The 22,936-nt window shown below is 37.5% G+C and overlaps 1 protein-coding gene across 1 annotated transcript; it reads right to left on the bottom strand.

Moving 5' to 3' along the window:
- Positions 1–2,469: 2,469 nt before the first annotated feature.
- On the bottom strand, positions 2,470–21,708 carry LOC108439125 (nuclear body protein SP140-like protein). Its single transcript, XM_017717343.2, has 11 exons — positions 21,558–21,708; positions 15,574–15,782; positions 13,622–13,729; positions 11,535–11,668; positions 9,210–9,263; positions 7,895–7,949; positions 6,918–7,058; positions 5,150–5,283; positions 3,943–4,005; positions 3,374–3,513; positions 2,470–2,806 (listed from the first exon to the last, which is right to left on the bottom strand). Exons 2-11 carry the CDS (start codon positions 15,698–15,700, stop codon positions 2,752–2,754), a joined length of 1,011 nt encoding a protein of 336 aa, XP_017572832.1. The 5' UTR covers positions 15,701–15,782; positions 21,558–21,708; the 3' UTR covers positions 2,470–2,751.
- Between the last annotated feature and the right edge of the window lie 1,228 nt (positions 21,709–22,936).

Genomic DNA, 22,936 nt, shown 5'->3' with positions numbered 1-22,936 from the left:
GCATGGCCAGCCTTCTAGCCACCCTAGTTATGAAACAGTGAAATATCGTTTTTCAAACATCAGCAGTAAAGCACAAATTGTGCTTATTGTCAAAATTTGGATAATACCCAATCAGGTATAAGAGTCTGATGATGCTGAATTTAATAATGGGATGGGTTAATTTGCTTAGCAAACAGGCAAGGGAATGTATTTGTGGTCCTTTCAGCTGCACTGCTCTGACAGCTACATTATAAAGTAAGCTATGAGATGATAAGTTAGCTATCAAAAATTAGCCAGTTAAAACTGTTTATCATGCTAACTGGTTTCTTTTTTCAGTTGAATAATGTGTGTGTTGTAGTACAGTCTAGTACAGTGCTGCCTTGCTTAGCTTTCCAATGATTAGCCTCATATGTAACAGCCTAAATGAATAACTTCTATGGCCTGTCCTGATGAAATGCTAAAGTTGCGAACTGATAAAAGTAATGAATTTAATTTACTTGATTCAAAGACATTGCTTCCTCGTAAATGACTAAATTACTCAGGATAAACTTTGTCTTCAATTTACTTTCAGCACTAGTTGATTTGATACAATGTTTTATTCATGTGGAAATTCTGGATAGATTTACTTATGTACATAGAAAAAAACACTAAATTACATTTTTGACATTTCAACACAGTAAAACTATTTTATTTAGTTTTTTTTTACCTAGCAGTGTGTCATCCCACACCTGTCTTATTTGACCACTTTGAAGCTAAAAGTTGTAAGTACATCCCTTGAACATTCCTGGGATGTTCACAGACTTCCTTATTTGGGTATTTTATTAACGTTCATGTTAATGTTTACTGACATTTGCAACATGTCCTCTTGTAGTCCTGGTGGAACTTTCTCAAAAATGTCTGCATACAGTCCCTCAGTTAGCATTGATTCTCTTACCTTTAGAGAATGTTTGAGAACGTCTGGGCTACAGTTTCTAACTGTACACCTTCAGTGTGGACTACAGTGCGGCCAGTAAGTGTACACCATGTTAAAAATCCCACTTTTACTTTATTAATCAAAATTAAGACTATTGTCTTTTATGTAAGAATAGTGTCAAACTTTCAGGTCAATCCTGAATTGTTTCAGGTTCTCTAGGTACTTTATCACTTGCCTTCTACTTTTCACATTTTTTTCCACACTAGAAAGGATCATATACTAAATGGATGTGGCAAATATTGCTTCTTGTTTTCTAAAGGTCTGTAGTGGACCATGTCATTCATGGTATTAGTAAAGCCTAGAATTATAGTTGCATTTCTACCTGTATTTGAGATTCCCCAGTTCAGTTGTAACTTTTGTAATTAAATTAATAATAAAAATATCAATTTTAATTACATTTTATTTATATTTTGAATTAAACTGCTTTATTTAAGTATATTAATAAAAATATCCAAGGAGTCCATTTCCATTCCTGTCCTCATCAGATCAACAGCACTTAAAGGTTTCGTCTTTGAGAGGGAAGAGAAAATCAAGCTCCACTCTTACTTTAGATCTGCAAAATCCGCCGATGTTTCTGTTCATCAGCTTGTCTCACCGTAAGCCAAGAAAATGTTGGCCTTGAGACAGCAACTGCCATATTCTTTGGCTTGGATGCAGTAGGACAACTCTTTCCTCAAAAAAGTCTTGATGGAAGGGTCTATAGTCTGAATGAATGCAGTCGGTATTAAAACAGTGAGATGTGGCTACAATGCAGTCAGAGGGAGTGCAGTGTGATTGCAATCTTTTGTTGGGCAGAGATCCGGGGTGGAGGCATATATGACTCGGCTTTGGGAGGTGAGGGGGGATATAAGGGTTTGGCAACTGTTAATTCTCTGTGGGGGATGGGGAGTTAAAAAAGAAAGAGATGTTTCTGTCCATCCCTTCACGTTGAAAATACAACTCAATATTATGACTCTGAAGGGATATGTAGTTGTCAAGAAGCCCTTACTGAGAAAAAGAAAATTGACAAACAAGGAGAAAATCTGCAAATCAAACAAAGAATCTGCTGGTGTTCTCATAACAGACTGTGATAATGTCATTGAGGCTCTGTTTAATTTTCTGTAAATGTAGTTGTCTGGCTTTTTTACTGATGCTGAAAAATGAATAGCTTGTACTATAAAACTATAATATTGTAACATACATTACTATTAATACAATGCCATTAAGGTATTGTTGTGAGGAAAAGCAGTGATGGAGTCAGTCCTGAATAACACTCTGAATTTACTTGATTCAAATTGTGTAAATCATTTCCACACTACTGCACTGCTCTCAGTAACACACACACACACACACACACATTTTCTAAGCTGCTTCTCCCTCAGGGTCGCGGGGGGTTGCTGGAGCCTATCCCAGCAGTCTTTGGGCGGAAGGCAGAATACACCTAGCGCAGGTCGCCAGTCCATCGCAGGGCTGCTCTCAGTCAGTGTCCATTAAAACACTTCTGTTTTTTTGTATCACAGTAATGACACAGCAACAGCTATTTTCATCAATCAAAACATCTTATTCTGTTTTATTAAAAAAAATTTCAGTACTTTTCAATCATGCATTCACATTACAGGTACATAAAATGTCCTACAATATATGTTACAAAAATATTCCAATATACTATTAGTGCTAAAACCAGGTATACTATGATTTGTTGTTTCATTGTGGAGTTCTGCCAAAATGCTGCAAGTTTGTATAAATGTATGAAAGGTTTGTATGAATGCATATGTATGGTATACAGAGCATCAGTTCAGGCTGTGTTATAGGACTCCTGATCATTCATGGCTCTGATTTCTTGCTGCTGTGCAGTAGGAACAGATCCACCGATCACTGTGCACAAAACAAAACACATACGGACAAATAAAAACACACATAGACAAATAGAAACACAGGCTATTGTAACAGTTTTGTCAACTTTGGTGAAGTGACTAGAGAGAGATTATCGATTTTGCATGCACAAGAGGTGCTCCACTTTTTCAAGCCCCTCCTTGCTTCGGTCAAAAATCACATCACTCTGCTTCCACTCCACACTGCTCACACTGTCCTGAGCTATTGACATAAAAAGGCAGAGCTGTGGAAGATAGTCTTCTCAACAAGCTAGAACAATGGCCAATTGGATGTCTTCATATTCAGCATTGATGCTAGGTTATAGAGTATCCGAAGGTCATAAACCCATGATTCAGAATTTTGGCTCACAAAAAAACTTGTAGAACTACAGAGTGTAAAATATAGGGAGATACTAAAAGCCAACCTGCTTTAGTCAGCTAAGAAAACTAAAGCTTGAAAAAGAGTTCACCTTTCAACAGGATAGCGATCCTGAAAACAAGGCCAAAGCAAAACAGCAGTGGTTGCACAACATTCTCTCTCACATTCTCTCTCACATTCTCTCTCTCTTACCCCAGTGTGTCATCCTGTAGGGGCGGGTTGTGGCAATGATGATGAAAAGCTCGTGGACATTCATCACAACACACAAGGTCATCACCCTCATCACCCTCAGAGTTACAATTGAAGCACAGGTCATCATTTTCCTGATCCAGCTGACACACGCACACACACACACACACACATAAACAAAAAAACCTGTCAGTGTTTTCATTAAATGTGGAAAAAAAGCTCACAGTCTTACTCTATTATACTGTAATAAAAGAAAACAAAAAAGTAAACATGAGTTATAACAAACACCATTGCTCTAGAACAAAGTATTTCATATCAAATCACTCTAAATGACCTTGTTTACATCTTAATAGTTTAATTATGCAGAAATAAAAAAAAGGTAGAATTTCCTTTTAAGGCTTCTATGATGTTTGTAATTGTGGGGGCAGACTGAAGGTGGTGCTCTGATGAGAGGACACTGCCAAAGTGATATCAGATTTCTCTTTGGTTAGTGGCGTGTATGTGTGTGTGAACAGGGCACCTAGAAGCTGAGAGTGTGCTCAGCCATGGGGACCAGGCTGAATTGGACGTACCTGATTTTCTCCACTGCAGCTGGAACACACACAGTTGACTGTATGAGGTACTAACACCCTCCTCTAGAAAGAAGGAAACAACAAAATAAGACATACACAGACATAAACCAAGGAATTTTTACTCTCTCTCTCTCTCTCTCTCTCTCTCTCACACACACACACACACACACACACACACACACACACACACACATACACACACACACACACACAGTACACACATCTTCAAAGCTGCTTTTTCTCCAGGGTTGTGGAGGATGCTGGAGCCTATCCAAGTGCTCATTGGATGAAAGGCAAAATACCTGGACAGGTCACCAGTCTATCACAGGGCAAACACACAGACATATACATTCACACTTAGGGGCAATTTAGTATCTCCAGTTCGCCTGACTGCATGTCTTTGGACTGTGGGAGGAAACTACATCACCTGGAGGAAACTCACACAGACACAGTGAGAATATGCAAACTCCACACAGGCTGCCTGACCAGAAAATCAAACCCAGTCCCTTCTTGCTGTGATGCACACTCTTTCTAACTCTTTTCTAAATAGCTGAAACACTAGACAGATGAAGTAGAAAAGAAAGCTTTTGCACCTCAAATTGCCTTGGTATTCCCTTTTTGAGCTCACTTGAACGTACTTTTTGAAAACATTTTAAGATTAATTATATTATTTAATTTAGATTATCTGACTCCACTATCTAAAATAAACCAAATCTGTAAAAGTTACTACAGTACTTTTTTCAGAACTTTAAAGAAATCCATACGACTTTCATTGCAACATATACATCTGGAATAAGTCAAAAATTGTTTAAATTAGATTTTTTGCCAAACAACTCCTTTAACATCTGGTACCATCTAGGGCTGTACCTAATAGCTGACAGTGTTGATTATTGAAAAAACAAAAGTTAATTAAAACGAAATTTTTTAAAGCTGTATTATTTACGCTCTTTAATGCTCTATAATATCCTCATGACATAAAAGGTTATTCTGATTTGTAATAGCCAACATGAATTATAGGAGGCGATATGGCTTCTGTTGTTTTATTGCACCATAGCAGAAGGAATTTCTTGTAGAACAGACAGATCTTTGATGAATGGTGTATGAGAGGGCATAATAAATGCATAATAGCTCAATCAGTCTAAAAATACATGTATAATTGTAATCTGCAGCCCTGGTCCAATCACAGAACCAAGATGCTGCTCTTTACCATTATCAGAGTTCCCAGAGGCTCTCCATGGCTGGTGATGTCTCGTCTCCAGTTTCCACCGCTCCTGTTCAGATTCAGGAACTGCTGGGGGGTCAGCCAGGAATCCTCTGTTCTGATGCATTTACCACACCTCACTGAGACACAGACATTTGAATTACACCAAAACATTCTTGAAGGTCAACGGCAATACATAGTTTGATGTTTACTACTGTCACTGCTAAAGTGCAAGGACTGAACTCAAGAGCTAATTAAAGAGACACCATCAATACATCTGCTATAAACATGCTCACTCACATCATACAGTGGTGCTACAGTAGCCTCTAGAAAGAGATTTTACAGCTCAAAAAGTAGGAAGACCCAGTGTCTGATGTATCTTCACGGTGCAGGAACTTTTGAATAACTACTGCTTTGTGGTGGATTGTTGGGTTAAGGGATTACTCAAACAACAGAAATGACTTTTCAGATGGGAACAACAAGCTAAAAGCTACAATTAGCAAGGTAGCATCATTACAATGGTGAGAACGAATCACTCATATGTGGACGAAACCCGTCCTGCGTGTTCGTTGATGCAAAAAAAATGAGACAAGTATATCAGACTGAAGTGAAACAAACAAAGTTTTATTACAGAATTCTGGAGAGGTTACAAACAGAGAACATGCATCATGTATCTCCCAGGTAAGCTCTGACCTCCCAATGTGTTCTGACTCCTTTTATACCCTGAAGCTGAATATGTGTGTGCGTATAAGCTAAACCTAAATGTGTACATGTTCCTGTTTAGTGGGTGCAATGGACATATGGTTTACCATATATGGATGTGAAAACCTCATGTTCTAACGAAAACCTCACGTTTTAACGGTTAAGCGCAGACCTACTTCAGCTTATGGCCTTGGCCAGTTTCCTGTTGCGTACATCTCTGTATGTTTGTCACAAACTGCCTGTTGTAGCCTACCCTGCCATATGAATGTCATAACTCTTTAATGCTAAGCGCGAGTTAATGCCTTCTGATATTAATAGTTAAAAGTATGCTACTACAAACATTAATACTCAAAAGTATACTACTACAAATATTAATGCTCAAAAGTATTCTACTAAAGATGTAAAAATCCACACATACAAGTGAAAAGACTTTTCAGATGAGGACAACAAGCTAAAAGCTACGCGAGGTGGATAGCTACCTGGGTATGGCTCCTTTTCTCTGGCGGAAAGGGTAAAATTCTACACTGAATAATGACAAAATCTGTATTTTCTTCATGATTTTGTTCAAAGACAGTTAAGATTTCTACTTATGCTACCTTGGTTGTATTTCTTAGCTTATAGCTCTGTTGTAAGCTAGCAGTCAGGATTTGTTAACACTCCTGGGATTCCCTATGATTGTATAATGTATTACATTAAGCATGCTAGAACGAAAACATGAAAGCAATATAAAACTGTGAACTCAAACCAGCAAGACTGTGGGATACAACTCTGTGCATAACATGAATAATAACATATTGAAAGCTAGTTTTAGGGCAGAATACCCTTTTAACAAAGCAGCAGAATAATAATGTGTGTTGCAGAAGGAAAAGCATTTCAGCATTGTGTAGTGTCACTGGGCTACACAGTGCACTATACAGTAAGCATTAACACAGCACAAACAGTAGACTCTGCTCTAGATCATAATTACAAAACAGTAACTCAACTCTTAAAGTTCTAGCTTATACTGAGTTTATGTTGATGTGCATTGATATTAAAAGTAAGGGTTTAATTGTAGACACAAGCTTACACACACCTGTAGCAAAGCGACTTTTATGTAGAATTCCTCTCCCTGCAGAACACGTAACAGGAAAAGTTTCACCTTGGAACTGTGTCATATCAGCGTACTCTTCCTCATCCCTGTCATCATCACTACTGCTGTAGTCTGAGCTGGACTCTAAAAGGAGGCAGGGAAAAGAAGACACTGATTATACAAGAAAGTCATTTCAGCTAAACAAAACCCACGTTTATATACACAGCATTAAGTCTCATGACTCAAACATGCATATTTTTATGATTCTGACATAAAATGATACTAAAATGCCACAACAGCAAATCTCAATATTTTAATATTTATCTATTAAAATGCACAATAATATCAGAATCATATCAGGGTTATCAGATAATTTGTAATCCTACAGAAATAAAAAAAAATTCTCACATTATTCATTTCTCATGTTTTGTTTTTTATTTTACATCTTGGAATCTTAGCAAATGCTCAGCAACTTCGTTAATTAATTAAACTAAAAAAATGAAACTAAAAGCAGGCAGTAATGTACACGGGTAGGAGTAAACAGAGTAAAGTCATATACAGGCATTTACAGACTTAGCAAATTGGGTAAGAGGTTGTGATTGTGTTTGTGTTAGAAATGTGCTAAAATTTCACACTGTATACCTGGCTGATGGGAATCTGCCAAGGCGGAAGGTTGAATTTGAACAGCAACTTGCATCCGACTGTCACAGAGGCAGTACCACTTCACTGTATGAGCAGACCCTTGTTCGCTGCCAGCTTGAGTTGTGTATTGATTAACATGGCAGTGTAGACTAGGCTTATGTCTCATGGTGTCAGGTGGTATTGGATGTTAGTTTGGGCCCTTTTATATGAGTATGAATAAAGAGCACATAATTGGGCTGATAGCTGATACCAGTATTAGTATCAATGCATCCCTAATAAAGGATCATGTAAAATTAGCTGTATTGACTTAATTCAAAGTAAATAATAAAGACACTAACCTGTAACATGTCTGGTACGTCTGCTGGGTGCAAACAGCGCCTTCCTGTACTGTGGCTAAAATGACAAAACAGGTATTAACCTTCTTCTGCGCGCATTATGAGAGTAATAAAAAAAATGTCAATTCACTTTTCTTGCAAAACATGGCCCTTGATTTATTTTTTCAAAAACGTTTTAAAGACATTATGTGTGCAGGGTTCCTTTTGGAGTATGTTGCCTTGAAGCAACATTGTGTGACAATGGGAAGAAATTATGTTCCCTGTTTCTTGAAGTGGTGAGGCCTGGCTTGCGACTTGCTAAATCCATTTCTCTGTTGCACATCCTCGTAACAAAAACAATTATACTGAATATTTAAAAAGAGGTTTAAATGTGTCCACTAGGAGACAGAATGACCAAGTACATGCTTTTTATTGACTTACTCAAACTCTTCCCTTTATTGTTAACCCTATCATTCCCTTTAAATATGTATTATGCTATTGTAAAGTGAGGAAAATGAGTTTGTTGCCCTGAGGCAACATCATACAATAGAGGGTTAACAAGCTGTTCCAGACTTAAAGTAAATAAATTAATAGTGGCTGTGACCATACTGTGATATTTTTTATATCTATTTTTTATATTTTAAGTCTAGCCTAAATCACACAAAATTTGCCCAACCTCTTTTTTAGCCATCACAGTCATCATGTGACCTTAACAATCTATCCAGTAATACCAGTGACCTTTACAGACATTATGTACCCATTGTAATCGTTAGTCATTCCACTGATCTTTACAGTCATTATGTGACCATTATAATTGTTACAGTCATTCCAGTAATCTTTACAGTCATTACATGACCACAATCTTTACAGTTACTCCAGTGACCTTTACAGTCATTATGTGACCATTATAATCATCGCAGTCATTCCAGTGACCTTTACAGTCATTATGTGACCATTATAATCAGCGCAGTCATTTCAGTGACCTTTACAGTTATTATGTGACCATTATAATTGTTACAGTCATTACAGTCACCATTCCATTCCAGTGCATCGTTAATCTTTACTGGCATTAAGGTAACCTTTACAGTCAGTCCAGTCACTGTTACTCCATCATTATTCTTTATTGTCATTATATTGACCTTTAGAGTCATTATGTGACCATTATAATTGTTACAGTCATTCCATTGACCTTTAACATCATTATGTACATTTTATAGATGTAACACTGTAAAGACAATTAGTTGTTCCAGTCACTGATAGTCCATTATAATTCTTTACTGTCATTATAGTAACCTTTAAGGTCAGTCTTTTTACTTTATAGATTTAGAGACTGCAGTACCTGTGCATCCTGTATCCTCCTCAGTTTAAATGATGGCGATGAAAGAAAGCCCTCCTACACAGCAGAAGTGAAAGAGGAAAACAGTGAGAGATCTAGCATGAAGTCACAACATTTTAAAGTATTCCCTGCTCCCAAAACAACCTGATGCACTTAGGTAATCCATAATTGCATTAGGACAAATGAATAAGGTGATTTTTTAAACTGGAGTTTAAAAAATTAATCAAATATACTGATAAAATTGAACTCCTAATATCTGTGCAAGACCTGGTAGACCACCAAAAATCAGATAAGCAGTACTTTTTGTCCATCCTTCCACAGTGAAAAGACAACACAACCCCATGGGTCTGAAAGGATGTGTAGCTGTCAAGAAGACATTATTGAGAAAAACAGGCAAGCAATAAGAAAATCTGCAAATCAAAGAGAGAAGCTGCTGGTGTCCTCATAACAATGGACTGACCAACCCAGACAGACCTCAACATCACTGCATGTATTTGGGATTACTCAGATCGTGAGAAGCAGAAATGCAACTACGTTCTAAGACTGAACCTTTTGGACCACCTCAGAGTCTAGAGCTCACCATTACTGATCAGCAGAGGCGCAACAAGCTGCGAATGGCCCAATCCCATTTCACCGCTTGCCTCGACCTCTTGGGTTAGGGTGTACCAATTGTTGTTGAGATAGAGGGGTAGGGAGAAGTGTTAGGGCTACATGGCCCTCCAAACGGAGATTTTTCAGAGGCTCACTCCAAACGGAGAGTCATGAGAAAAAAAAAAGAAAAACCGGCAAGATGGCTGCGCGAGCGAACAAAGAAACCCACAAATGTAAGTATTTTCTCCATTAAAAATATGCTATAACCATTGTATTATCTTAATTTGATGTAGTTTCAATATATTATGGTCGTTTTCTTCATAACAAGCATAAAAAATCGCTAATAGCATGCTAATGTCTCGCTAGCTAGCTAATTTTCCCGTTCGGCCTTAAGTAGTCTTGCAGTGTTCATGCCTGACGCGCCAGAATGTCACTGCTGCTCCATTTAAGGTGGAACGGGAAAATTTGAACAAGACGCTGGGGAATAGCTGACTTAAGCTTCGTTTCACCAAAGAATTAGGAGTGGGTGAAAATAAATAATTGTCTGGGCCGCCTGCAGAGCACCGCTAGCAGCTGGTAATGTAGCAATGTGTTTTTATTTTATTATTTCGTAGGGCAAGATTTCAACCACCACCTCTTGTAACTCAGTTCCAATGGGTTAGGGTGATATTGGAAAACAAGGGGTAGGGGTGAAAAGAAGTGAGATTGGGCCTAAGTCTCAAATCGTGACAAGTCAAGGTAGTCAAGTCAACAGTCCCAAGTTAGTTGCATTGTAAAAGGGTTCCTAAAAGTGTGCTGTAGATGGCTCTATGTAGAACAATCTACAGAACTTTCTCCATCAGTCTGAAGAACCCTTTCATGATGCAAGCAACCCTTTATTCATGCAAAGGCTCTTTGAGTTTTCGGTGTTCTTTCCTCAAAGTCCGAGTCACTGGTGTTAAAGTCAAAGTCAAGTGGCAGAATCTCGATTTTCTCCAGTCAAATCTAAAGTCATCAAATTTGTCCACACCTCTGCTGATCAAGTGTTTGGGACTGTTTGGGTTGTGAGAAGCGGAAAATACAACCAACTTCTAAAACTGGGGTGTGAAAAATATCCCTACTGATTTCTTTGAAAAAAGGAAAAAATGAAAGGGAATATACGGTGGTGACGTCCTGTAAAAATAAAAAATAATGCATGGCCACAACTTAGTAAGGCATGGGAATGAAATGATTAAGTCGTGGTCACAACTCAGTAAAGCGTCATGGCCACGATGTAACCATCTCATTCCCACGCTTTAGTAAGTCGTGGCCACACATTAGGATCTCGTTCCCACTCGTTAATAAGGCATGGCCACGCATTATTTTTATTTCTATAGGATGTCACCAGCGGGGCTCCGTACGAATCTCCTGAAAAGAATGGAAGCTGTAATAAAACAAAAGATGGACACACTAAATACACCAGTGTCTGATTATATTTAGCTGTTGAGGCTTCTGTGATTTTCTCTTAAATGATGTTTTCCACTTTCTTCCTGATGCTGAAACATAATTGTAGTTATTGACTATTTTGACCGTAAAGTAAACACATGAAAGGTCCCTGGGTTTTGCCAGAGAATTGAGAGATTGTGTGCATTACATACATGTTTTCAGAGATTTATAGATTCTGTACCTGTCCTACATTTTACTGACTGAATGTGCAGTTTTTCAGTGATGCGAAGGTATAGATATTAACATGAGGTCTCACATGTCATGGCTGTTTACCTGTATAAGGGTTTGTAAAGGAAGGTGTTCATAATAAATGCTACTTTTCCACTTCTTGTGTTTCTCCATTCCCGCAAACTTCTCAAATTGTGGAGGGGTGAACCACCTACTTTGAGAGAGGATGCATTGCTTACCTGTAGAATAGGGGGATAATTATATTGTAGTTACTTTAAAATTGTAATATCCCAGAGTGCAGCATTAATATAATAGGTTGTATATGTAAACAGCATCATAAACAAAACAACAACAATGACATAAACAATCACTCATTCTTCTTCTTATTATTACTATTATTATTATTATTACAGCTATGATAGTGCAGCTACATTTAAGCCACTACTACGAAAACTAAGGAATCACTAAACCACGTTTAAACGCTTGATCTGTTTAACTGTACCTGGCCTGCTTCTGGGCCGTCACTACTTGTGGGATGAACGTGGCCTAGGTTAAAACCATGTTAACATCACTATCTTGGATTCGTCTCTATTGTGTTTCTTTGGTCATACTGACAATCACTACTTCACAGTTTCCCCCTAAATCCATCAATGTGGTTGGAATTAAAACATAAAAATAAACAAAATAACAGTCAAAAATTATTCCATGGGCCATACAATGGCTTTTAATATGGTACATTAATACAAATTAGGGCTTAGGAATTGGCCTCATGATACATTGTATTATGGGTTTTACCATATTGATAGGGTTTGTTTATATGCTACAAATACTCACACACGTTGTTTTTATTGATTTTAAGTAGGCTTTTCATGCTCAAAAGTGAACCAAATGGAAAGGAAGTGTATCTGAACCAACTCCAGAAGGATGCCAAATAATGATATGATTATAAAATTTGCTTTATTGGCAGTATGTTACATCTTCCTTCATTCCAAGTGTTTTTCCTAGTTCATGTATTTAAGTACTCACTTGAAGCTTACAAACTGTTTACAATTAGTAGAGAGGTTTCATATGATCTTTGATTTATCATATTCCACTCAGCCACTGACATGCTTAACGCAGTCACTGGCACATTTTACTTAGGTATTGGCATATTTATCTCTGTCACTGGTATATTTCTCTCAGTCACTGGTAGGTTTCAAATTTTTATTCGCCAGACCATATGACATTTTTTCACTTCGCCTCAATCCATCTTAAATAAGCTTGGGCCCAGAGAAGGTGGCAGCATTTCTAGGTCCTGTTTATCTACTTTTTTTCTTTGCGTTTTAGAGTTTTAAATTGCATTTATGGATGCAGTGAAGATCTGTGTTCACAGTTGGTTTTCAGAAGTGTCTCTGAGCTTATCGAGTGATTTCCACTGCAGAATCGTGTCTGTTTACAATGCAGTGCCCGAAGACCACAGCCAGACAGTATTGGTTTTTGGCCTTGTCCCCTGCATACAAAGATTTCTCTGGATTCTCTTAAACTTTAAATGATATTATGTACCGGAAATTATGAAATTAGGTTCTTTGCTACCTTATGTTGAAAAACATTATTCTTGAATTGTTGCACTATTTGCCTGCACAGACTTTTACAGAGTGGTGAACCCTTCCCCATCTTTTCTTCTTTACTTCTGAAACACTCAGCCTCTCTGGGATGCTCTGTTCATACCAAAACATGTTACTGACCTGTTGCCAATTGACCACCAAGTGTTATTTTAACATTGCACAACCTTACCAGTCTTTTGTTGTCCTTGTCCCAACTTTTTGAAATGTGTTGCTAGCATCAAGTTCAAAATGAGCAAATATTTTTCAGAAGCAATCATTTTTTTCAGTTTTAACATTTGATATTTTGTCTTTGTATTATTTTCACCTGTACTATTACACACATCATTGTATTCTGTTTTTATTCACATTTTACATATTGTCCCAACTTTAAAGCAAACAGGGTTGCACTTAAATGTGTTAGTGTTGTTCACTTGTTTCCACTTTCTACAAACTGCAACCGTTCTGCAAGCCTGCAGAAAAGGAGACATATTTTGCTGGGGGGGTGTGGCTTCACAGCCAAAGCATGTTGGTTTTTGAATAGCCTCTCATTTTTTCAGCTTAAACTTTCCAAACCCAGCGATTAATATAATCAAACATGATAGAACTTACTGTTGTTGAACCTCTCCTTATGCAGCTTGCCTTTTTTATCTCCACACCTGACTGTAAGAAGCAGATTGTTCCTGATTTTTTCCCCCAGTAACTTGCTCAAAGAGGGGCCTGAAATGAATGTGCATAGTTCCAGGTTTATGTCAAGAGAAAATAAAAGTGTAGATGAACCTAATTTCAACTGCTATGGACCTCTAGGATTTGTGTTTTTTCATTTTTCCTTTGGTGAGGAAATCTCAGCTGAAAATGGAAGGAAACGTCCCGCGTTCATTTTAAGATTTGTTCAGTTTGAAAATGACTAATCCTGTGGTTTTGGGCCTTAAAGTGACACAGTACTGTGCAAAGGCCAGAGACCAACCTTCACTTATTTAAATGATAGTCAAAACAGCCATTAAGTCAATTTTGCAGGAGATGTTTCTGAAGAAAATAGACATAAGTTAATCCACTTGCATAAACAAGGGGAAGGTCAAAGAAAAATAAAAGGAAAAAACAGTGTAAGGCCACCAAAACTGACCTCAAAGGTCTTAAAGGTTTCATCTCTGAGAGAGAGGAGAGAATCAAGCTCCACTCTTACTCCATTGAAAAAATCCATAGGTGTCCATAAAAGTAATAGGTGTATACACAGAATCCTAAAAACTGATATTATATTTTGGCTTCTGTGTAAGTTTTTCTGTTAATAAGTCAAGGGTGGTGTCTGGCTTTGGCACAGCATTGTAGTTTGGCCAAAAAAGTTACTTTTACACAGTTTACCTCAAATATAGTCAAACAGCCAGTACATGTTTTCTGTCTGATGTTAGCCTTTTTAGTTTTGTAATGGACTTTTAGAGTCACTAATTAGCTTCTTGCAAACTGCTTACATTAATAATCACATAATGCTCAAAGCATGTTTTATAAATGATCTCAAACACACTTGCTTGTATGGAAGATATTCTGTTATCTAAAAAAATACAGGTGACACTTTATTAGCAAACACGTAACAGATTCTCAGTAACATGTCAAAAACATGAGGGTTGGGATTAGATTTTGAGCTGAGGTTAAAGTTAGTGTTAGGATTAGGTTTTGAGTTAAGGTTAGGGTTAGGATTAGGTTTTGAGTTGAGGTTAGGGTTAGGATTAGGTTTTGAGTTAAGGTTAGGGTTAGAATTAGGTTTTGAGTTAAGGTTAGGGTTAGGATTAGGTTTTGAGTTAAGGTTAGGGTTAGGATTAGGTTTTGAGTTAAGGTTAGGGTTAGGATTAGGTTTTGAGTTGAGGTTAGGGTTAGGATTAGGTTTTGAGTTAAGGTTAGGGTTAGAATTAGGTTTTGAGGTGAGGTTAAGGTTAGGGTTAGGATTAGGTTTTGAGTTAAGGTTAGGGTTAGGATTAGGTTTTGAGTTGAGGTTAGGGTTAGGATTAGGTTTTGAGTTAAGGTTAGGGTTAGAATTAGGTTTTGAGGTGAGGTTAAGGTTAGGGTTAGGATTAGGTTTTGAGTTGAGGTTAGGGTTAGAATTAGGTTTTGAGTTAAGGTTAGGGTTAGGTTTTGAGTAAAATTGGATAAGGTTAGGGTTAACAATACATCTACTTTATGTAGTTTATCAGATCATCTACAGAGGACCATTCCGAATAAAGTGTTACTGAACTACATCACTTTTGTCCATTTTATAGACAGTGTGTCATACAGAGTCAGAAACTGCATAAGCCAGTCTGTTTGAAATTAGTTGCAAAGTTTTATTGAAACAACTTGTCATGGTTTGCAGCTCTAACAATGTTAAGTGATGGGGTATAAGTTAGCTACATTAGCTGTGTAGCTCCAGCATAAAACTATCAATCAATCAAACTTCAAACTTCAAGCATCAGACATCAAGCATGTTTTGGCTAAGCTACATTTGGAATAAACTGAAAATTGTGTGGATTTTTGACTGTTTATACTGCTGGACTTTAAACTGTGAAGCGCTGAATTCCTGGTCAGTGTTGACTTACTGCTTGCAGGCCTGTTGGGGGACATCTTCTGATAAGAAGTGCGGACTGGGATCAGTTGAAGTTGACCATTCTTCTTGAGGCCCCTAGCCAACATCTTCCTCACTCTATCTTGACTTCTCATCTTCATTTGTTACTCTTCACTCAGCCAATCAGAATCAGTCAACATCTCTCCTTCTTTGTCTTAGTCTTCAACCATCTTTAGCACTTTCCTGAAAAGTAAATATTACATCAGCAGTCATCATGTAGGTGTGTTACATTTTAACATGAATATTAACATTATATTCGTAACTGACTGGTATTATGAGGTAATTGATATACAGTACTGTGCAAAGGTCAGAAACACCCTTTCATTCACTTTTAGTCAAACCGTTAAGTATTCACTATTAAAGTGGAATTCCAATAACTTCTCAAAATTTCTTCAAAATGTACACACTAAGATGTAAACAAAGTCAATCAAAGTGTTTTGATGTGAAATGGTTAATTACAGAGAAACCTATACTGACTGATTTCATTACAGTGGTGGTGATGGGAACCGGGGGTCAGAATATCTACAATACAAACATAGCCAGTGGGCCTATATTTGTCTTTTGAGTTTATATGTAATGTTGATGATTCAAAACATAATCTAGAGAAATAAGTTCTTTGGGGATTATTACAGCCTGCATGTACCCCTCCGCCATGGATGAATTAAAAAAATATGTTTTAGACAAAAACATGTAATCAAAACAGTGTCTCAAGCATCAGGCAGTGCATTCAAAACCATTTAATGTAAAAACTTTCTGTAATGTAACTTTTAGAAGGGCTAAACTCTTTAGGCATCTGGTTCCTATCATCAGAGTCATCCGTTTTCAAGCCTTACTCCATGTCTCATATGCAGTTTTGGTGTTCTAGGACAAATTGCCTTCTTCTACACATCCTTTCAGATTCATAGTGTTGAGTTGTCTTCTCACAGTGGAAGTATGAACAGAAACTGCTGTGGATTTTTCAGATCTGTGGAGTTTGATTTTCTTTTCTCTCCCAGAGATGAAAGCGTTACTGTTTATCTGATGGGGACTGTTGTAATGGTCTACTAGGTCTTGTGTGGAGCCCAGATTTTTAATAAATTACTTGAACTCATACTGGAAAGCACATGAACATGCATACATGTACACAAGACCACAAATGTGAACTTTGTTACGGGCTGTCAGTGACTCATTTGGGAGCTGTTTTTGTTTTTGGGAGGTCACAACTGGAACTGTTTGGTTTTAAGATTGGAAGGATGGCAGTAGGAGCATAAAAATAGAGTGGACAAATTAAATACTGACAGATTGATATTGTACTTAGTGTTTGAGGTTTTTGTGTCATTTTCTGTAAAACACACATTTGATGTTTTTTCTGACACTAAAAAACGAATCACTTGATGCCTCTGAGGTACACCTTTAAATCGGGCCATAAACATCAAAACTCTGCCAAAAACAAACAAAAAATATATCTATGATAATGTTAATTTCTGCTAAGGCTCCTATGGAATTCAAGTAGTATGTTAGCACTAAGCTAACAGCAAGCCTGTTCTAGATTAAACACAGGCTTGAAATTTGTAAAGGACATTCCAGGTTTTATTTGAAACTTCTGACAGACATATTAACATATGTTTATCTTCAGCTGTGGCCACTCCCACTGGTTAGGGTACCATTCGTACCTGCAGTCAGTGGCATGTCTAGGACTTCCAGAAAGCTCACAGTAACATTTTTGACTTACATAATTGGCCCCACACATTGCAAATCCGAATGTGATTGGTCAGTTCCTCTTTCTCTTCCTGATTATTTTAGTGATTCGTCTGACAGCTTTAGGCCTTCAGCCCTTCAGTCCAGCTCCTGAAGCCCTACCCAATGAGAGACCTCACTTGGCTGCATCTTCCTGGGTACCATGGAGCAAGAAAATTCCGACTGGATAATTTTCCATTGGATGTTTTATGAATTTAACCCTTTTGTTTCCAAAACAATGAAATAAGAGTAGCACAGCAAGATTCAGAGTTTAAATAGAAACATGATCATCATTTTGAACAAAAGTTGAAAATGATTAGACCTTCTCTGAAGTCCCTGAGGGCTTCCACTATACAATAGAAGCCTAGGTCACCCACAAAGAGGACGAAAGAATCAAACTTTGGACAGCAAACATGTTTTGGCTGATTCAGGGGTGCAACTACATACTTTCTGAGGTGGATGCAAACATATTATCACCCCCCCCCCAAAACCCCGCCCCTTAACTTAAAGTGACTGAAAAAAATTAAAATTAAAATCAAATATTTAAGCAGGCAAGCTAAAATAAGGAACTTTATAAACAGAATACAAATTAAATGGTAAGAGCAAAAAACTAGCAATGAGGATTTAATTAAGAAGAAATAAAATAATTCAGAATAAACTGATAAGTGGACAGGCTAAATTGTAACGCAATAAAATAGAGATCAATAATTAGAATAATAAAATATAAGCACAAAGAAAGAGGGTTAAAACACCAAGTTTATATAAAAAAGTAAATTATGGAAATAAAATAAACAGTAAAACAGAAGACAGAATAAATAAAAGGAAGAAATAAATGAAATAAAAAGGTAAAAGGCGAAAAGTATGGAATAAAATAAATAAAAAGGTAAAACAGAAAATTAAATAAAGGACAAAATAAATAAAAATGTAAAGGAAAACTCAGCTAAAACAGTTACAGGCTGAATGTGTCTGAATGTGGCTAGAAACTAAGAGTTTAAGATGATTTAGTGACACCAGCGAGCTGAGCTTTAGACCAGGCTGCCACGGTTAGGATATTAGCTAGAATGTTGACTAGCTAGGTTAGCTAGCTAAACAGGCTACTATAAAGAGCTATGGCTTGACTAATGTCACTCGTTTTGAAGTTAAACCGAGAAAATAACCAGTTCAGGGTTAATCAGGTCGTAGCTGGAGAACCAAGTTTAGTTTTAACGTTAGCTTGCTGCCTCACTGCTATCATTCATCTGGCTGGCTGGGTAATATTAATATGGCTAGCCTTAGCTAGCACAGTAACATACATCTTAAACTGAAAAGGCGATCTCTTCTGATGGTGTGAATCTATTCACGGTGAAGTACGGGATCTTTGGGGAAACTATGGAAGGTTTGACCTCTATTAGATTCCTTTATTTTTGAATAAGTGCATTTGGGAACGCAGCAGTGAGGCAGCTTTGCTAGAACCCAGTGTTCCAACGCTACTTTCGTACCCTACAGTCTCGTTTTGGTAGACAAAGGTGACGGAGGTGAATAAAGCGCCCTATGGGGCGCGTCCTCAAGCACCTGTGTTTGGGAGCAAATGACAGGAGGGTAGGGGACGGAGTGGATGGGCGCCTGATTAGTGCTGTGCTGTTTTTTGATGTGTATTATCATACTTGAACAAACAGCTCTTACAGAAAATGCAGACTAGAAATAATACCGCATACGCTGCATACCCCCTTTTTGCGCCACTGGGCTGATTAATTATGTTTGGTGTAGAGGAAAACTGAGCCATTTTAGATTGAACTGCTCTGAAAGAATGAATTAACTGGGCTGAAAGAGTGCATTAGTTTGGAAAAGCACACTGTCGAATCATTATTTAGGCCAAGCCTGCACTTCATGGCAAGGAAGACACTTTGATGAACATGAAAGCTGAGTGTTGCGGCTAAAGTTTACTGTATTAGCAAAAAGCTGTTTCTGTTTGTGACGCCTTTGCAGGGACTCAATTGAACTGGAACAAAAGAAACAAAAATATCTCAATTTTTAAGAAGTGTATCAATCAAAACCAACAACAGACAAACAAGTCCTCTGAGTGATATTTGTCTCAGTAAACCGGTTTAATAATGTTGGTTCTGGTGTGATTTTGAGAGATTTAGTTAGTCAAACAGATTCAGTAAGTCATATAACCTTCACTGCAGGACTTCCTACCAATGAGGAAGCCTTTGTTGTCATCAAGGATGCGTCATTTCCTCTTTTTAAAACAAAATAAAACACTTCTATCATTCCCTTTCAGTGCTCTGAGAGCTGAAGTTGTTAAATATGAGTGGAGATATACTCATATTTAAAGGTTCTTATACACTTTCTCTGAAGTTATGTGAGGTAAACCATCTTTTTTTTAGTTTTTCACTTTCAAAGCCAGAGTAAAGAAAGGCAAAAATCCATTTTGCATTTAAAATCCATCGATTTTCTAAGCCGCTTCTCCCTCAGGGTCACGGAGCCTATCCCAGCAGTTATCAGGCAGAAGGCAGCATATACCCTGGACAGCTCACCAGTCCATCGCAGGGCAGACAGACACAGACTCACTGTGTTACAGTTGTTCACAGTGACAATGATAGGAATGGCTGAAACATTTAATGTCTCAAAAGCTCCCTCACATAAAAAGTTATTACATGTAATGATTTTGAATATGCTGCCTGATGCCAGAGATAGTGTTTTACGACAGTTTTAAGATAAACTTTTGGCCTAAAATGTATCACTGAAAGTCTATTCATGGCAGAGGTGTACAAGAAGGATGTTGTAAGGCAAAATAGTACCTAAAGAAAACTTTCCCACAAATTTGCCATCATCCACATACCATATAAAACTCACTTCACTGTTGTTTGATTAAATTGCTGTGGTTCCTATCTCCACCATAGTAAAGACAATCTGAGTTCGTATGTTTCCCTACAACGAACCATTTTAACATAAAACTACTCTGAATGTCTTTGTTTACATCTCAACCATCGAGTTATGCAGAAAAGGTGTGAAATTCCCCACTGCTGGAACAGACTCCAGCTCCCCCAGAGACCCAGAAGGATAAGTGGCTTAGAAAATGTGTGTGTGTGTAATTCTCCTTAAAGTCTAAGCCTGAAGTACAGTTTTGTAGTGCTAGAGTTGTAGTATCATAATAGAGTCTCCAAATTTCAGGAGATTGTTCGTGGGCTGGAGGTTAGGGAACTGGCCCTGTGACCAGAAGGTTGCCGGTTCAATCCCCAGCGCCGACAGTCCATGACTGAGGTGTCCTTGAGCAAGACACCTAACCCCCAATTGCTCCCCGGGCGCCGTGGATAGGGCTGCCCATTGTTCCGGGCAAGTGTGCTCACTGCCCCCTAGTGTGTGTGTGGTGTTTCACTTGCATGGATGGGTTAAATGCGGAGATGGAATTTCCCCGGTTGTGGGATCAAAACAGTATCACTTAAACTTTATTCAAAAATGCAAATTTTTGTTTAGAAATAATTAGTACACTCTTACTGGTTCTTCAATGGTTCTTTAGTAAAGACAATGGATCTATATAGACTCAAAGTACCCTTTGCATGCTTAAAAGGTTCTTTGCATGGTGAAATGGGTCATCAGATTGATGAAGAATGTGTTGTTTATGCTTCAGTATAGCACTATAAAGGGTTCTGCTATTGTTATGATGTCAAGCTTGTAACAATACAGCTCCCTTTTGGCTCTTTAGAATAATTACAAAAAAAGTTTTCACAGTGCAAAGAACAGTTCTCTGAGTGTTCATGGTACTATATAGACCCAGGGGACCTCATTCACCAACCATTCTTAAAAAAAAAGTTCTTCTTAAAACTGACTTACGCAGTTTTCACAGATTCTGACATTCACCTGTTTACTTATTTGGGATTTGTTCTTAGGTAAGAACAGAATCTAGACACACTCAAGTTGAGAAGAGTTGTGGGCTTTAAAAACACACCATGAACCTGATGTAGACTTTATATTAGGGCCTTTCTCAAGAATACATTCAAGAAAAAACTTAAGACATTGATGAATGAGGCCCATTGTCTTTACTAAAAAACCCTTGAAGAATCTTTTTTAAGAGTGTAAGACACCCCTGCAGCTATTGCACTGCTAGCTCTGAACTGAAAACTCACAGCAGCTTTGTTTCTGCCATTACTGCACTTGAACATCCGCTGTTTGCCAAAGAAATTAAGAAAAAAACCTGTAATACTGACGGCACAGAAAGAAAATAAGGACTAGACGCAGATATAATGTGAAAGATCTGCTCACCTTGTGTAACACAGTCCAGTATAGTTCTCTGTTGTACTCAGTAACAGACATGCACACGCACACACTTAGCTGATAAAAGTTGCAGTGACACTCAGATAAAACATGGAGGAGGAGTTTTATTCTGGTTTTCTTCCCTGCCTGTTCTCTCTCTTCCTATGTGTTGACTTTTTCATGTCAGTTTCAGTTTCTCTACGTGTTTCCATATGGGTGGAGTTAGTGATTCTGTGGCTCATGACAAAACACAGTAATGAGGCTTAACTGGATGCAAGTAACACAGCTGTTTACACTGCAAACAATTGTATTTTAAGTGAAATCATCTCAAATCTAGTTGTTATGTCTAATATATGTAATTTTCAGATTGCTTTGAGAATATTATGAGATTATTTAACTAATTTCTGGACATTTTTACTTATATAATATTATTAAGTGAAACATTTTTAAATGTATTTATTTATTTTAACATATTTCTTTACAGTGGTGGTGACAGAAGCAGGGGTCACAATGTCTAAAACTAAAAAAGTCAATTTATTATTTATCCAAAACTGCCAGTGAGCCTACACACATCTTCTGAGTTACTATATGTGATGTTGATAACAGTGAAATACTGGTAAATCTGAAAAAATACATTTTCTTTTGGTACTATTTGTACAGATTTTTACATTTACGACACAAATCTTCTCCCAAAACTATCATAAAGCACTGTCTCTGGCATCAGGCAGCATATTTGTAGCCATTTCATGTAATACCTTTCTGAGAGGGAGGTTTTAGAGGCTTTAAACTCTTAAGACATCTAGTTCCTATCAGCACCAATATTACAAAACCACACAATATTACACCAAACCACTCTGAATTACTTTATATCTTAGTCACTTAATTATGCAGCAATTTTGAAGAATCAGTGAAATTCCTCTTTAAAGCTCTTTAAAGACATGTAAAGGGTATTAAGTCTGCAGAAAACATGCTAAGAATGAATATGGCTAATGAAAGTTACAGTTTTTAATCTTGCCCTTAGAATTTCATCACTTTTGTAGGCATTTTTAAGACTCTTGGTCTATGTCTCTGATGTTGATTGACCATAGCACTGACCCTGATGGACTTTGTGACCTGGTGAGTGAATGATATATGAGTTTACAAAGGAGATTGAATTCTTGTAATTTAAAAATGTGATGAAAATTCTGTTTTCACTGATATGAGCCCTTTAAGGCTCTGCACATTATGTTATATTAAAGAAAACAAATGGGCCAAGTCACTCATTACCTTAAAGTATTTCCTGGTTTCCTACAGTTATGTGCTTATATGTGTTTTTGGCCTGAGATGACACTCAGGAAGTCAACAGGAAGGGGGCCATTCTGTTTCTAGTGCACATTGTCATATGAATA

Source organism: Pygocentrus nattereri, chromosome 1, assembly GCF_015220715.1.
Source record: "Pygocentrus nattereri isolate fPygNat1 chromosome 1, fPygNat1.pri, whole genome shotgun sequence".
NCBI lineage: Eukaryota > Metazoa > Chordata > Actinopteri > Characiformes > Serrasalmidae > Pygocentrus > Pygocentrus nattereri.
This window is presented reverse-complemented; position numbering and strand designations above follow the sequence as displayed.

What these genes read in the sequence shown, in the direction of transcription:
- LOC108439125 (XM_017717343.2), bottom strand. Translation starts at nt 15,700, where the DNA reads ATGAAGATGAGAAGTCAAGATAGAGTGAGGAAGATGTTGGCTAGGGGC. An exon ending in TAAGGAGAGGTTCAACAACA is followed by an intron (nt 11,669 to 13,621) that starts GTAAGTTCTATC and finishes CCTATTCTACAG; the next exon opens with GTAAGCAATGCATCCTCTCT. An exon ending in GCTGCAGTGGAGAAAATCAG is followed by an intron (nt 3,514 to 3,942) that starts GTACGTCCAATT and finishes TGCGTGTGTCAG; the next exon opens with CTGGATCAGGAAAATGATGA.